This window comes from Muscardinus avellanarius, assembly GCF_963383645.1.
Source record: "Muscardinus avellanarius genome assembly, chromosome: 8".
Taxonomy (NCBI): Eukaryota; Metazoa; Chordata; class Mammalia; order Rodentia; family Gliridae; genus Muscardinus; species Muscardinus avellanarius.
Genome location: NC_137794.1, coordinates 63,904,369 through 63,920,449, shown reverse-complemented (window position 1 = coordinate 63,920,449; position 16,081 = coordinate 63,904,369). Strand labels below are relative to the sequence as shown.

The 16,081-nt window shown below is 44.4% G+C and overlaps 1 protein-coding gene across 1 annotated transcript; it reads right to left on the bottom strand.

Annotated features, from left to right (window-relative positions):
• Positions 1-10,506: 10,506 nt before the first annotated feature.
• Positions 10,507-11,598, bottom strand: GPR6 (G protein-coupled receptor 6; the record flags this gene model as incomplete). The annotated part of the gene is made up of 1 exon (XM_080700386.1): positions 10,507-11,598. One exon carries the CDS (start codon positions 11,596-11,598, stop codon positions 10,507-10,509), a length of 1,092 nt encoding a protein of 363 aa, XP_080556512.1.
• Positions 11,599-16,081: the final 4,483 nt, after the last annotated feature.

The window sequence follows — 16,081 nt, the reverse complement described above, 5'->3', positions numbered from 1 at the left end:
AATTGCAGGAAACATTGTCCACATGAAAAAATATTTGTTGTGTGAAGCGGCTAGGGTTTTGAAGTCTTTTGTTACTGCTGCATAGCTTAATTTATCCTTACTAATTTAATTTAATCCTTACTAATTTAATCCTTACAACTAATTTAACTAATTTAATCCTTACAACAGTCTTAGCAATTGTAAGTTGTTCTTCTCTCTCCATCTTCCTGATTGTGCCCACCTTATATGGACAGCAGGTGAATAAATTCAAGAGGATTTGACTACATTTTCTGACTAACAAATTATGTCATACTAACTTTACACTTTACCTTCATGCAGTGACATTTATAAATGATCTGCTAATATACTGTGGTTTATTCTCTAACGTTATCACAACTTTATTGAGGTATAATTCATATAAAATGACCAGTACACATTTAAGGGTGTGACTTGTTTACGCCTGTTATGGCTTCAATCTGGAATGCTCCGCAAAGGCTCATGTACTTAAAGTCTTGGTTCCCAATACAGCAGTGTCCAGAGGTGGGGATTTTAGGAAATGATTGTATCATGAGAACTCTAGCCTCATCAGTGGATTAATTTGATGGATTAATAATTTAAATGGATTATTGGGAGGTGAGACTAAGTTAGAGGAAATAGGTCATGGTGCATGCCTTGGAAAAGTTTATCTTGTCCCCAGGCCCTTCCTCTCTCTTTCCCTGTCTCTTTCTCTGCTCCCCCACCACCACGAGCTGCTTTCCTTCCATCATAATGTTCTACTTCACTTCGGGCCCAGAGCAATGAAGCCAGGCAACTGTGGACTGAAACCTTTGAAACCCTAAGCCAAAAGAAACTTCTACTTCTTTAAGTTGTTTATGTCAAGTATTTTGGTCATACGATGAAACACTGACTAACATCCCACCAGTGAAACCATCATCACAATTAAGATAATGATAGTTTCCATCATCCCCAAAGTTTCTTTGTCCCCTTTTTCAATAATCCTTCCCCCTCTCTCATCCCTACTTTCCCAACCCCAACCATTCTGCTTTCTGTTGCTATACATTTTCAAAAATTATATATACATTCTTACACTATTTGCTCTTTTTTGTCTGGTTTCTTTTTTTTTCTTCTTTTTTTTTATACTTTTTTTATTTGGAAACAGGGTCTCCTCAGCCAGCACTTGCGGCTGGCTTCGAACCTGCGATCCTCCTGTTTCTGCCTCCCAAGCGCGGAGATTACAAGCGTGCGCCACCACGCTCGGCCTTTTGTCTGGTTTCTTTCACTCAACATCACTATACAGAGACTCAGGCAGGTTGTTACATGTCTCAGTAGTTCATTTCACTTTTTGAGTGCAGTCTATCATAGAAATGTACCATAATTTATTTATTCATCTACCTGTTGATAGATATTTAAGTGGTTTTAAGTTTTTTGCTATTACACATAAAGCTGCCATGAACATTCATGTACAAATCTTTATGTGGACATATTCTTTCATTTTACTTGAATAAATACTTAGTGGTAAAGTGGTTTAGTTCTATGGTAGGTATATATTTATCTTTTAGAGAGGTCACCAAAACATTTTCCAAAGTGTTTGTACCGTTTTATATCCACAAAGTCAGTACACGAAAATTCTACATCCTTGCAGTTTGTGGTAAGGTCTGATCTTTAAATGATTGCAGAATTAGCGGAGTATACAGCTTTCCTTCCAATGTCATCAACTTGGGTTCTCAATACTTCTTGTAATAGTCTCTTAAGTGGCACTCCTCCTTCAGATAAATTGAGGTTGTCAGGTAGGAACTCTGTGAACTTCCTCCCACTACGTATAAACTTAGATCCATCACTACCAATTATTCCCACCTTCCCTTCTGTCAGAGTAGAGGAGCTTTGTCCCCACCTCCTCCTGTCACCCTGTCCTGGAGCCCATCCTCCCTTGTCAAGCCTCGCCTATCAAGTACCTTTTCCTCCCTCCTATTCTCAATTATGTAGTATTGTCCCTTTGGTCTGCTAATATATTCAATTTATGCCATCTTTAAAAATAAAAAGACAAACTGAGCACAGTAGCACATACCCAAAATCTCAGTACTTGGGAGAGTGAGACAGAAACATCACAAGTTTGACACCAGCCTCAGAAACTTAGTAAGTCTTTGAACAACCTAGTGAGACCATGTTTCATAAAATAAAAAATAAAAAGTGCTGGGAGTATAGTTAGGAGGTAGAATACCCAGTCCCCACTCACACACACATACACACACACACACAGAGAGAGAGAGAGAGAGAGAGAGAGAGAGAGAGAGAGAGAGAGAGAGAGAGAGAGAGAGAACAGGGACTGAGACAGAAGGATCTCAGGTACCTAGTCAGGCACTCTGCGACTTAGTGAGACCGTTTCAAAATTAAAAATTAGGCTGGGGGGGTATAGCTTGGAGGTAGAATGCCCTGGGTTCAATGCCTAGCTCCACAGAACAAAGAAGAAGAAGAAAAAAAAGACAATTCAATAAGAGGAAGAAATACCATCTTGTGATCCTGTATCTCTCTTATTACCACTCTCTTTCTTCTATTTAAAGCTAAATATAGCCGGGCATGGTGGTGCACGCTTGTAATCCCAGCATTCGGGAGGCTGAGACCAGAGGATCGCAGTTTGCAGACAGCCTCAGCTACTTAGTGAGGCCTCTGCAACTTAGTGAGACCCTGTTTCAAAATAAAGAATAAAAAATAGGGTGGGGGTGTAGCTCAGAGGTCAAATGCCCCTGGGTTCCATCCCAGATCTGCAAAAAAATTAAAAAGATTTATAAAAAAAAGCTGAATTTATTGAAAACACTGGCGAGTTCCCATTTATTTCTCAATGTTCTCAAGCTAGCTCTTATCCCTCTGTCCATTAAAACTGTGCTCACTCAGGTCACCAGTGTTCACCATGTTCCTAAGTCTGACACTTTCCAACCCTCATTTCCCTTGATCTCTTGGCAGCCTTTACACACAGGAGCACTTTCTTCTTAAAATGTCTTTCTTTGGCTTTCCAAGGTCCTGGCTAGATGCCTCTCCTAAACTAAGTCCCCCCTTCTCTTTTGCTTTCCTTCATTTGAAGGAAAACATACTTCTGTATGTTTTGGTGCACCAGACTGTGAACATGGCCTTTTCTCATTCCCTTCCTTGGTTTTACTTCTATCTTAAGTTTAATGAGCACAGAAATTATATCTCTGTTACAACCATCCTTGTGAACTCCAAAGCCAAGGGGCCAGCTGTCTTCATTTGGATGACCCACACATCCTGACATCTAGTGCATAGAAAGCTTGAATTTTCATCTTCTTACTCATGTGTTCCTATGTCACTGAATCCTCCCAGTTTAACACCTTTGATCCCCAATCTGTTCCTCAACCCCTAAAAACACTTAATCTAAATCATTCCATGTCATTACAATCTCTTGAGTGCATCTCCTTCTCCCCAATAGTTATAGTTGGAATTTAAAAAGTCCTCCAAAGCTCATGTATTGATCTATGCAGCCAGCCCTGTTCTGAGGCCAGACATGGCTGGAGGTGGGCCCCTGGGTGTGTACTCAGTTATGGTGTTTTCCCAGGCCGGCAGCTGCAGCTTCTTCTCTCTCCTGCTCCCCTGAGCTAACAATAAGCCCTTACCCTCTCTCTCTCTGCTATGATGCCCTGAGGACCTTAAGTCCTGGATCCTGCTTGGAAGCTGACCTGACATGGACTGAAATCTCCAGAACTGTGAACATAAGAATAAAATCCTTCTTTACCTAGAGTTTTGTGTGTCAGGTGTTTGGGCTCCATCTGTTTGAATGCTGGCTGAAACACTCCCCCTTTTCTCTGTAGAGCTGAGGCTGGCATCTCCTCTTGTCTGGATTACTTCAACCAGTCTCCCAAATAGTCTTTCAGATGCAATCCATTCCCAATGCAGCCTCTGCTACCTCTCAGACCAATCTCCTGCCACCTCCTCTACAGGCTCCACATCTCAAATGCTCTGGCTACTCAGAATGGCGTGCATTTCTCTGGGGGGGGGACCATGCTTTTGTAGAATGCCCTCCTTCATTGTCCTTTGCCTTTCAAATTAATAAAAATTTCTTCTTCTAGACTTTGCATGTGGTTGCCTCCCCAGTGGAGTTTCCTACCTTCTCCTAACCTTTCTATAAGACCCTTCTCACTGTGACAGACTTCTGTTATTGCCATTTTATTTCTACTGCTCTCAAGCCTGTATCTACTTATATGGCAAAAGATGCTTTTCAGATGTGATTTAAAGATGAAGAAATTATGATGAATTATTTGAGTCACTCCCTAAATGTAATCATAAGTGTTTTTTTTTTTTTTTACAAGGGAGAGGCACAGAGTGATTTGACTACAGAAAAAGCAATGTGGCCATAGAAGAGAGATGCTACATGCATGGATGGCTTTGAAGATGGAAGAAGGAGCCACTAGCCAAAGAATACAACTCTCAAAGCTGGAAAAGGTAAGGAAACAGATACTCCCTGTAGAATCTTTGGAGAGTGCAGCCCTACTGAAATCTTGATTTTGGCCCTGTGAAAGTAATTCCAAACTTCTGATATCTATCACTGCAAGAGATTAAATGTGTGTAGTTTTAAGCTCATTACCAAGTTTGTTGTAATCTGTTATAGCAGCAAGAGGAAACTAATACACGGTGGTAAGTGGGGTTCTGTAATCCTTTGCATGAAGCTCCAGAAGCAACTCCTCCAGGCTTCCCCAGCTGTGGTTTTCTCTTGGGGCAAAGAGCCCATGTCCTCACTTCTGGAGCAGGCATCAGATACTTAGGACCCCAGAAACCCTCATCCAAGGATTCTTACTCAAGGCCAATTTCCAGGGCCTTATAGACCTTCTCCGGAAGTTTGTCCTTTTGAGGTCAACTGAACTCCTACTTGGGTCAGGCCCATCACTGAAGAGTAGTCTAGGGGGTGGTGGGGTGAACTACTGGGTAGACACATACTGAATGACAAAAGAGCCAAAGCAGGAGATGAGATAGGAGACCACTGTAGGAATTCAGGCAAGAGGTGAGGTGCAGAAGGGAAGAAGTAGCCAAATTCTAGGTAAATTCTGAGGGTGAAAACAATAGGTTTTGCTGGCATATTGGGTATGAAGTATGAGAGAAATAGGAAGGTAAGTGTGATTCTGAGCTTCTGGTCTAAGCAACTAGAAAGGTGACAGTAATGAACTTAGATAGTAAGTAAGGGCTGAAGAGTAGGTTTGTGCAGCTGGGTGTGGTGGCACATGCCTGTAATCCCAATACTTGATTAAGACAAGAGGATCACAAATTCAAGGACTGCCTCAACAATTTAGTGAGACTGTTTCAACATAAAAAAGTAAATAAATAAAAAGGGCTGAGGTATATAGCTCAGAGGTAGAATGTCCCCAGGTTCAATCCCCAGTACTAAAAAACAAATAAACTAATGAATAGGTTCATGCATAAGAATCATTGGCCCGGTTTTAAATGTGTTAAATTTAGGATGCTCATTAGACAACAAAATAAGTAGTTAATTGGATGTTTGAATGAGGCTTCCCTTTCTCAAATACTGTATGTTTCCAGAAAGTAGCATAGGGACTTGCCATAGGAGACTCTTAATTAATATTTGATAGATTAAATGAATACATGACATTTTTGTGAAAATGTTTTCATATCTACTCAGAGTTTTATATTCTCACATCACTAGGTTGGTTAATGTCCAACCTATTGGCATTATACAGCCTGGCCAACCGTGCAAATCAGGGTTATTAACAACTTGATTGTTTAGTATCACCTTATTCTTGGCTCTCCCAAACATCTTGATTGGGCCTGGGGTTGATATTGACTAGTAATGCCAAATAAATTATAGTCAGATCCATGTTCTGTATCTTATCCTCACATTGAGGCTTCTTAATGTGCTGATCATAGGGGGGAAAAAAGCCTCTGTAATTATTAGGTGTATCACAATATTGACTTCTTTGTTCCAACGCTGAAATTATACTGTTTTTCCTCACCATACCTGGGAAAGAAGACAACCAGAGCTGCCGTGCTTCAGGCCACTTGAGTGGACCTCACATGCACACAGGACTTCACACGGTGGCTGATGATACCGAAAAGTCCGTGAATGTTAATTTTTTAGAAGATTTTAATTTGATGAGTGAGCAATAATGTTGATCTTCGCTGCTCTGAATTTATGGACACCATAAAACTCTAAATCTATAAAGCGCAACATCTCACAGTGTAGAAAAGGTCATAGTCCTGCTGTGAGCTGCTGGAGACTAGATTGCTATTTATTTCTCTTGTACCTTCTACAGTAAGGCTTGTTTCCCTTCTCCCGCTCTCCCGAAGCTTCTCTTGTCAAGTTAGCGAGTGACACTGATATAACATTTCTAGTCATTTCTTAAGTTCTCATTTTCCTTTTTTTTAAGCAACATTTTGGCCACTTGGCTACTCCTTCAAATACTTGTTTTTCCTTCTTTTCGGAGGAGTTGCCATGTTCTCTTGGTTTTCTCTCACCTTACTGACCACTTCCTCTCCTTTGCTTGATACTCTCTGTCTTCTTGATCTTTTACTTTTATTATTTTTCGTGATGCTGGGGGTTGAATCCAGGAGCATTCTACCTCTAAGCTATACTCCCAGGCTTATTTTTTATTTGAAAACAGGGTCTTTCTAAGTTGCTGAGGCTGGCTATGAATATGTGATCCTCGTATCTCAGCCTCCCAAGTACTGAGATTACAGAGGTCCTCCACCATACCCAGCTCTGTCTTCTTGATTTCTAAGCACTTTAATCTCCTGGGGCTCAGCCATTAGCGCTCTTCTCTTCCCTGTTCAAAATGCTCCTGAGGGTGAAGCATCCATCCCCATGGCTTTAAATACAACTTATATGTCGACAAGTCCTAAAATCATTTGTCATCTCAGATCTCTTCTGAAACCCAGGTATATACAGCCAGCCAGCCAGCCAGCCAGCTAGCCTGCCTGCCTGCCTGCCTGTCTGCCTGCCTGTCTGTCTGCCTGCCTGTCTGCCTGCCTGTCTGTCTGTCTGTCTGTCTGTCTGTCTCTGTCTCTCTCTCTCTCTCTCTTTCTCTCTCCAGGAATTGTCTTGCTCTCTGTCTTAAGCTTGATTAATGGGAGCACCATCAGGAGGGGGAATTGAGGGAGAAGTGGTGTTCAAGTAATTTACTCACTCAGCTCTCTCCCTCTTAGGCCACAGGTTGGCAGCGGCTTCTCCAACTAAATAAAGGCTGTAACTCCTGTTGGGTATCCCTCCCTCCTGGATCCAGTACCTGGCCCCTCCTCATTCTGCTTCTGGTGTTGGCTGTGGGTGGGAGAATGGAGGGCCTTCACTCTCTCTTGCTGGATTTCTTTAACCGTGTTCACACTTTCCTACCCAATCCCTTCGTTAAACTCTCCTCCTTCATCTGCTTTGAGTGTGTTTGTTTCTTTCCAGCATCTGGTCAGTTCAGGATTGCTAAGTACTTAGAGCAATGCCTGGCATATAGTAAATGTTATAGAAGTGTTTATAAAATAAATAAGCTTGCTGCATGCTAACTCTCCGTTTTGGAGTTTATAACTAACTTTTTAATTTTCCCACTCTTTCTGTATTAGTCAGGATTGTACAAAGAAACAGAAACAACAGGATGTATATATATCCATCTTATTGATAAGGTGTGTGTGTGTGTGTGTGTGAGAGAGAGAGAGAGAGAGTGTGTGTGTGTGTGTGTGTATGTGAGAGAGAGAGAGAGAGAGAGAGAGAGAGAGAGAGAGAGAGAGAGAGCGCGAGCAGAGAGAAAGGAGAAAGAAGGAGGAGGAGGAAATTTATAAAAGGGAAGTGGTTCATGTGATTACAGAGGCTGTCTGCAAGGTGGGCCAGCAGGCTGGAGATCTAGGAGAGTAGATGCTGTAGATGCTGTATTTTCAGCTTTAAGGCTATCTTCTTTAGACCCAGAAAGAGCCAGTGTTGCAGATGAAGTCTAGAGATGGTCTGCTGGAGAATTCTCCTGCTCAGGAGGGGCCAGTCTAATATAATACGCAATCACTTAAAGTGATTGCACGAGGCTCAGCCACAGTATAGAGGGCAGTCTGCTTCGTTCAGAGTCTACCAATTTATATGTTAATCTTGTCCGAGAACACTCAGAATATTTCATCAAATATCCAGGTACCCCACAGCACAGTCAAGTTGACACATAAATTCAGTCATCACACCTTCGAGAGTAACTTGCCCCTCCTCCAGTCTTTCCTTGTTCACTCCAGGCCCTGGCATTTGCTCTTACTCAAGGCAAAATCCTCAGAGTCATTCCGAGCATCTTTTTTTAATGCTCCACATCTACCCACTTCAACGTATTTCTAGAACCCAACAACTTCATACTCTCTCCACCACTGCTACTGTCCAAGCCACTGCCATTTCTCACAGGGGTTATGATTATAGACTTCTTTTTCTCTCTTGTACTCTTAGAGACTAATTTCAGTAGAACAGACTAGTCAGGGTATTTTTAAATTTTATTTTATGTTTTTACTGGTACTGGGGATTAAACTCAGGGGCATTCTACTTCTGAGATACATCCTCAGCCCCATTTTATTTTTTACTTTGAAACAGGGTTTCACTAAGTTGTGGAGGGCCTTGTTAAGTTGCTGAGGCTGGACTCGAACCTGTGATCCTCATGTCTCAGCTTCCCAATTACTGGGATTAGAGGAGTGAGCTACCCTACCTAGTGCCAGGTTAATCCTTTAAAAATATAAATCATCATGTCACTTCCAAATCACTCAGAATAAAAGCCCAGGTGCCTATGCGGACCTGCAATATGTGAAATGATCCTGCCCCAGCTCCCTTCCCAGGTTAGTTTTATCTTGCTCTCCCCCTTACTCACTGTCCGGCTGTATTGACCTTGCTCCTCCTTGAACTTGCCAGGCAGGTTCCCTCCCAGAAGTTTTGTACCTGTTGCTCCTTCTGCATGGAAAGCTCTTCCCAAAAATTCTATATGTCTCCCACCCTCACTTCACTGAGATTATCTCCTAATGTTATCTCCCTGGAGAGACTTCCCTGCTCACACTAACCAGTGGAGCATCCCTCCACTTCTTGCAACCCCTCACCCTGCTTTATTTTCCTTTCTAGTTTTTATGCTAACAAGGCATTATGAATGTATGTATTTGTCAAGTGAAGAAGGCTGGCTTCCCCAGTAGGATATAACACCATGAGCACAGAGACTTTTTGCTTGTTTATTTTCATCTTTCTAGTCCTGGAATTGTGTCTAACATATAGTAGACACACTGTAAATGTGAACTCTATGAACATATTTGCTAATGTGTATTTTTCTGAGGCCTAAGAGTACTAACTGCTTGTGCTTGTGGGCATATTTCTTCCCGGGGGCTCAGAAAACATGCCCACACATGTTCCTTTATTTATCCTCACATTATTCTGTAAGTGAGGTGTGTGTGTGTGTGTGTGTGTGTGTGTGTGTGTGTGTGTGTGTAGGGGGAAATCATGACTCACATCCATTGATGGAACAGGATATTTAGTCCTTGAAGATCTTAATGTCCAGGAGGGGATGCTGGACATACCTTCTCTTATCTTATGAAAACATAAGGTATATATCTTGGAATCCTGTCCTGAGAATTTATTCATTAATAAGGCTGCACATTTTTCTACAAGAACTGACCAGTAACAATATACTAAACCAAAGTGAACATTCAACATTTAACATTTTTGTCATACTTAAAAAACTGCAACTGAAAATTATGATTTCAAGATTCACAAGTGTATACATGATGATAGGAAGGAATGGTTTTATCCTCTGCAATATGTCTTCCAAACCCATAACCAAGGGAGTAGATTAACTTCTACCAATAGCACATAAGCCTTTGGTGTCCTGGGAATATTATTACATTAGTACATTTACTCCCGTCCTGTCCTCTGCCATGATCCAGATTCAGTATTTTAGTAAAAACTTCTGAACAAATTTCAGATGCATGTGATGTCTTATATTAAGATTTTCTCTTGGGGGGAGATCATATATAATAGGCTTTTAATTCTATAGTCAATCAAATACCAAAAATTATATTTTATAATGTGTTTATTTGTGTACAAAATACTTTGTAATTTGTTGATGCATGTGCAGCAAAATATTCTATCACATACAACAAAAATACACCTTTTACTCCCTTTCCCCTGCCCTTGAAAATGGCAACACTGTTTTGGCAGCTCAGCAGCTAAAAATAAAGTGCTATTATTAAGCAGTATTGGAATGTCTTCACTTGACAAATGTGATGTACAATTTGAGTATACGACCACATCTTTTGGTTGTTTTTCACAGAATAGGAAGCTCCACATCCTGAACACCTCCAGAAGATACAAATATTTGTATATATATGTACACATGTATACACTGTATATGTAAAGTGCCAACAAGCCTCTTTGTCCTTGTGAGTTTGTTGCATTTATGTTTAGTCTCTCTCTTTTCCCCCAGAGTCAGATTCACAGCATTGGGATCTCAGAGTTCATCCACAGGCACCAGGAAGTTCACCAAAGGCTGGCTTGCTGGAGATGTGGCGTTGGCGAGTGGACCCAGAGGGAGCCCTTCAGACCTCACTGGGGGACCTGGAGCGAAAGGGCACTTTGGACTGGAAACAGCCACAGAACAGGAGCCACAAGGCGCGCTGAATCTCCTGGTTGCGGAAGGCATAGATAATGGGATTGATCATGGAGTTGTAGGTGGCCGGCAGCAGGGTGGCGTAGGTGTAGATGGCAGGGTCCTCGTGGCTGCCCACCACGCAATATATGGCAAAGGGCAGCCAGCTGGCACCGAAAGTGCCCAGCACCACGGCCAGCGTCCCCACGCCCTTTCTGGTGGCGGCGAGGTGGGGCGGCGCCAGGCAGTGCTGCTGCAGCGCGATCTGGTGCGCGTGACGCCAGACCACCTGGCAGATGCGCACGTACAGGTGCAGCATGACACCGAAGACCAGAAAGAAGGCAGCCGAGAGCAGCGCCACGTGGCTGCGCGTCAGCGGGCGCACCACGCTGCAGGTGGCACGCTCCGCCAAGCAGTTCCAGCCGAGCACCGGCAGCAACCCGAGGCCTAGGGACACTGTCCAGGTGGCTGCGAGCAGGAGGTGCACACCCAACAGGGTCCGGCGCGAGTAGTAAGTGAGCGCGTTATAGAGGGACAGGTAACGGTCCACCGTAATGGCTAGCAGGCTGCTGACCGAAGCGGCAAAGGAGGCCACCAGGAAGCCCACGGTGAGCAGGCTCACAGTCTCCGAGGGCACCACGTACTGGAACACGAAGTGCAGGATGAGGCCGCAGCCGGCCAGCAGGTCGGCGGTGGCCAGACTACCTACAAGCACGAACATGGGCGTGCGCAGCGCCGGGGTGGACGCGATGAGAGCCACCACCAGCGCGTTTTCGCCTGCAATCACCGTCCCGGACACACAGAGCAGCACGTCCCACGGATTCACCGCTGATAGCTGCAGCCCAGGCGGTCCCGCGGGCAGCTGCGAGGAGAGCTCGAGCGACCCGTTAGCTCCGCCGCCTCCTCCCAGTGCCGCCGCTGCTGCAGGGGGGCCCCATTCACCAGTGTCCGACGCCCCGGCTGCAGTGGCCGCCGCTGCTGCTCCCTCGGCCGCCACTGCCACCACCTGGGACTCATTGAGCGAGGAGGCACTCGCGTTCATCACGGCCAGATGGTGCACCCTGGAGAAGAGAGAGAGAGAGAGGAGAGAGGAGAGAGGAGAGAGAGAAAGAGAGGGAGTCAGTCAGTCGTGAGGTTCGGATGGCCCAGGAACATCCCCACACGCAGGTGCCCCCCCCCCAGAATTGGGCCACCCCAGTTGCCCATCCTGTCCCCCGGACCCTGAACCAAAGCCGTGAAGCACACGTGAAATGCGAATCCCAAACAAACACCTGTTGAGTGCCTGAAATGCACTGGGTGTCTGCCCGCACGGTCTTCTGAGTTTCTTGCACAGATAAACACACAGAAAACATGCACACAGATTAATTCTGTAGGTATGCCTGCACTCAAATACGTGGAGCTAGGAATATCAGCCTGGATTAAGTTCTACCCAGGCTGTGGCAGGCGCCTCAGGACATTTCCCTGAGATGAGAGGCAGCGTCGCTGTCCGCGGTGCTGAAAGCTAAGTTTGCTAATGCAATGTCTAGAGAATCCAAGGGCGTTAGTGAGGCTGGGGCCGGGGGTTGCAGAGGAAGGGACGGTCTAGCTTCGCTCCACCGTCTCTCTAGCTTTGGGAAAGACCCGCTCCTGGGCTGTCCTGTACCTCGCTCTCTCCCAACACCTTCAAAGTTCCCCGGAGGAGCCCAGCAGCTCACCTGGGGAGTCAGGGCTTCTGGAAGTCGCTGGTCATGCGGGGCGCCTGGCTGCGCTCCCTGAGCGGACAGAGCCGCAGCCTGTCGGAGGCTGCCGGGCAGGCAGGAAGGCAAGCGCTGGCTGCTGTGGCTGTGCAGGCGCCGCCAGTGAGAGGCACAGTCAGCTGCAGAAAAGGCGGCTACGAGCAGCGCGCCCGCGGGAGATTGACAGGCGGCGGTGACGTCAGGCTCCTCCCCGCTGCTCCCCAGCCCAGCCCAGCCCAGCCTGTCCCGCCCCGGCGACCCCCACTCCTGCAGAGACACCTCGGAGGACTGGAGAAGGGAGAAGAAGCCAGAGAGGCTACCTCCCATCCAGAGCCTCTAGGAAAAGGATGGGGAGAGAGGAGATGGAGAAGGGAATGAATCGCCCGAGGCTGGGAGCGCAGGGACAAGGGATGTGTGGAGCTAGCTGCTAGGCCAAGCGCAGAGTCCACGCTCACTGCGGGCCCAGGTGGAAGAAGCAGCCCTGGAGAAAGGGAGAGAGGGCAGAGGGGTCCTAGCTACTTAAGTGAAAAATAGTGCTGATTCTCTTTTTAAAAGGATGCTTGTGGTGCTTGTGTCTGTTAAGTAGGAAGGAAATGCAGAATTGAGGGGAGAAAGGAAAAGATGGCTAAAAAGAGGACATCTGGGACAGTCGAGGAATACGGTTTCTTCTTTGGAGGCGACCTGTGCGATTCCTGTCTCTTCCATTATCTTTCGTGAACCCTACTCAGCAGGATCTTCTCTGCCCAATGTTTTCCTATTTCAGTAGCTGACAGTGCCCTTGGAACTTGCTCTTTAATTAAAGACAAGGTCTGTGTCTTGTTAGAAAAAAAAGAAAACAGCAAAATGTGATTTACTTTCCTGGCAACAGACTTTGCCCTGTTAATTAGTACCCTATAAAACAAATTATAGGATGACAATAGGGATAATTCAGCCGCAGCCGACTTCAGTAGGCAGGGGTTTTATTTTCAGCCCAGCTAAATCATCCTTTTGGTTTAAAGGTGTTTTGTCTTATCAGCGAAGTACAAGTATTACTTCTTTTGTTTTTAATCAGCCAGAATTCCAATAGCTGTACTTGGACAAAAGCTTAAAATAGAGCCGGGCGTGGTGGCGCATGCTTGTAATCCCAGCACTCGGGAGGTGGAGACTGGAGGATTGTGGTTCGCAGACAGCCCCAGCTACTTAGCGAGGCTCTTCACAACTCGGTGAGACCCCGTTTCAAAAATAAAAAGACTAAGAAATAGGGCTGAGGGTATAGCTTAGAGGTACAATGCCCCTGGGTTCCATACATGGTACCGGAAAAAAAACAAAAAAAGCTGAAATAGTTCCATTTAAGGCTCTGAAGTAAATGATTAGTACCACTGGCCTTGTGGTACTAGGCTGAGGCTGCCATCATGGCCTTTAAGAACTACAGGATCTGGGCAAAATAAAAATAGACAATTTTTTGGTGTTTTTCCTGCTTCTCCCACTGTACCCTCTTTGCTCCTAGCCCCAAGAACTCAAAAAGAAAATATACTAAAATCATGCATGGACTCAGAGGATGGGGTTACCTGGACTGTTCACTCTAAACATGATCTCCAAGCCCACACTGTTCCTGTCCCCAACCCCTCGGTGCAGCTAAACTTAGCAGGGGTGTGTGTGTGTGTGTGTGTGTGTGTGTGTGTGTGTATACAAAGGCATAAGATGGGTTAATTATTTCTAGTAATAGCTGATATTGGGCCATATAATGAGTTTACACTCCATTTGAGAAGTTAAAAAATTATCATGTCACCATTTTCAAGAATCCAAAATTCAGCTGAATTTCCAAGTTTCTGAAAAGAGCCATTTTGTGTTTCAGTACAAGATTGTCATGTAAGAGCCAAGAATTTTTCAAAGCTGTCAAGCGAACTGTCAAAATTAGCATGCTAATTGCACATTTTTCTAATGATTAGATAATGGCCCAAAGGGAGGTGGGTCCTCCTTAATGTCTAAATAATGTTCCAATTTCACATGCCACAATACAGAATATAGTATGGTGTTAAAACTGGACCCACCACACCATCTGTTTGTACATCCTCAGTCTTTCTCCACTGCCAAGGATGGGCTTCTTGTGGTTTCCAGAAGAAAACTCTCATAGAATCATTTACACAAATGCAAGTGGGGGGTTTACAGCTGACTTTGGGGCATACTAATCAGATTACCTCTCTCAGATGCTAGACTAGGTCCTAGGAGTAGACAGAGTGCATTCTTTCAAAGATTCTCCTCATTTTCCCCTTTCCTACCCATCTCTTGGGAGGCAGAAGATGGAAAATAAATTGGCATGTGATCCTTTGGTTGTGAATGGATATTAGATGAGCTTCGTTGCCTACTGTGTTTATAGCTCCACACAGGTGCCTGACCTTCCAGTGGTCCCCTAGACTGCCCATCTTGTAAACCACACAAACTTGTAAACCACATGTTATTTTCTACCCCCACCTAGCTTTATGGGAAGAAAATAACACCAGATCTAAGATTAGACAAAATTAGCCATCCTTTGCTGAACTAGTGACCAGATTCCAATCTCTCTTGAAAATTTGAACTAAGAGACACCCTAACCATGCTCAGTCAAGGTTGATAGTGATATATTAGGGCTAGAACACTTTTATTGGATCCTAAATGAAATGCACAATCAGAGGAAACTAGTTGGAAATGAAGAACAAAGTAGATGTGCTGAAAAGAAAAGACATCAAACAGCTGAGAGATGGAAGGAGTAACCTTATCTGGTCCTGGCTATGTTTTGGGGTCTGTAAGGTTTGGCTCTCGACCAATGGAAACAATTTAAACTCTATGACCAACCCAGTGACAAGCTCATCATGTCCTTTGGTGCCTGGATTCTTTATATTCCAGCACTATCCAGGCATGAATACAAATACATTTTGCTTTCTGAGGTTTTACCCAAGTGCTACAAGCTGTTAACTCCTCTCACTCACTCTCTTTGGCATTTTTCCTATCTTGGCCTTAGCCAGTGATCCTCAGCTGAGACCACACACTAGAATCATTCAAAAAGCTTTCGAAAACTACCCACAGATTATGATTTATTTGATCCGGAGTGATGTTCAGGCATTTTTTTTCAAACTCTAAAGCCAAAGTTGAGAATGCTCATCTAAGCAACCATACTGTCTCTGATCAGTGCAATGTACAGCAAAATCCCCAAAAGAATGGACTGTAATTTGGAATAGGTACAATAATGGTATGTTGGTAGCAATTCAGCATCAAGTCACTCAACATAATTAATTGCAAGTTTAGCACACTAACCAGACCTTCTTTGCAGACTTTTAGTTTTCCATACTCACACAGAATTTCCTTTCTATCCCAAGGTAAAAGCGGACACTTGGTCTTTTGTTGGCTTGAATGAACTCAGTGGTTCCATGAAAGAGAGCTAAACTTTGGTCCTAGTTCAGGTCACCATGGACTCTCTATTTTGCTATAGATTTCAAGATAACTCTGCATCTGTCTCCTTTCTCTGTTCTGCTTTCATGGCCACTTCCAGATATGCAAAGCAATTCTGTTTGACAAAATCAGAGCTTCAGTTAGCCGGCCTGTTTAAATCCCTAGAAAACTAAGTTGTAAAGATCCATACTATCAATTCTTGCCCCTCTATCTCTTTCCCTGGACATCTGTGTTTCCTCTTCCTCCTCCTCCTCCTTTTTCTTCACCTTGGTTCTAACAGACAAGAAGTATAGTTCTCTGCCAGGCAATATAAATCTAACTGGTGATACACAGGTGCTTAGGCTGACAGGTCGGGAAGACAGCAGGTTCTTGGTGAGATGTATGGAGCTGTTTATTGGGAACGAT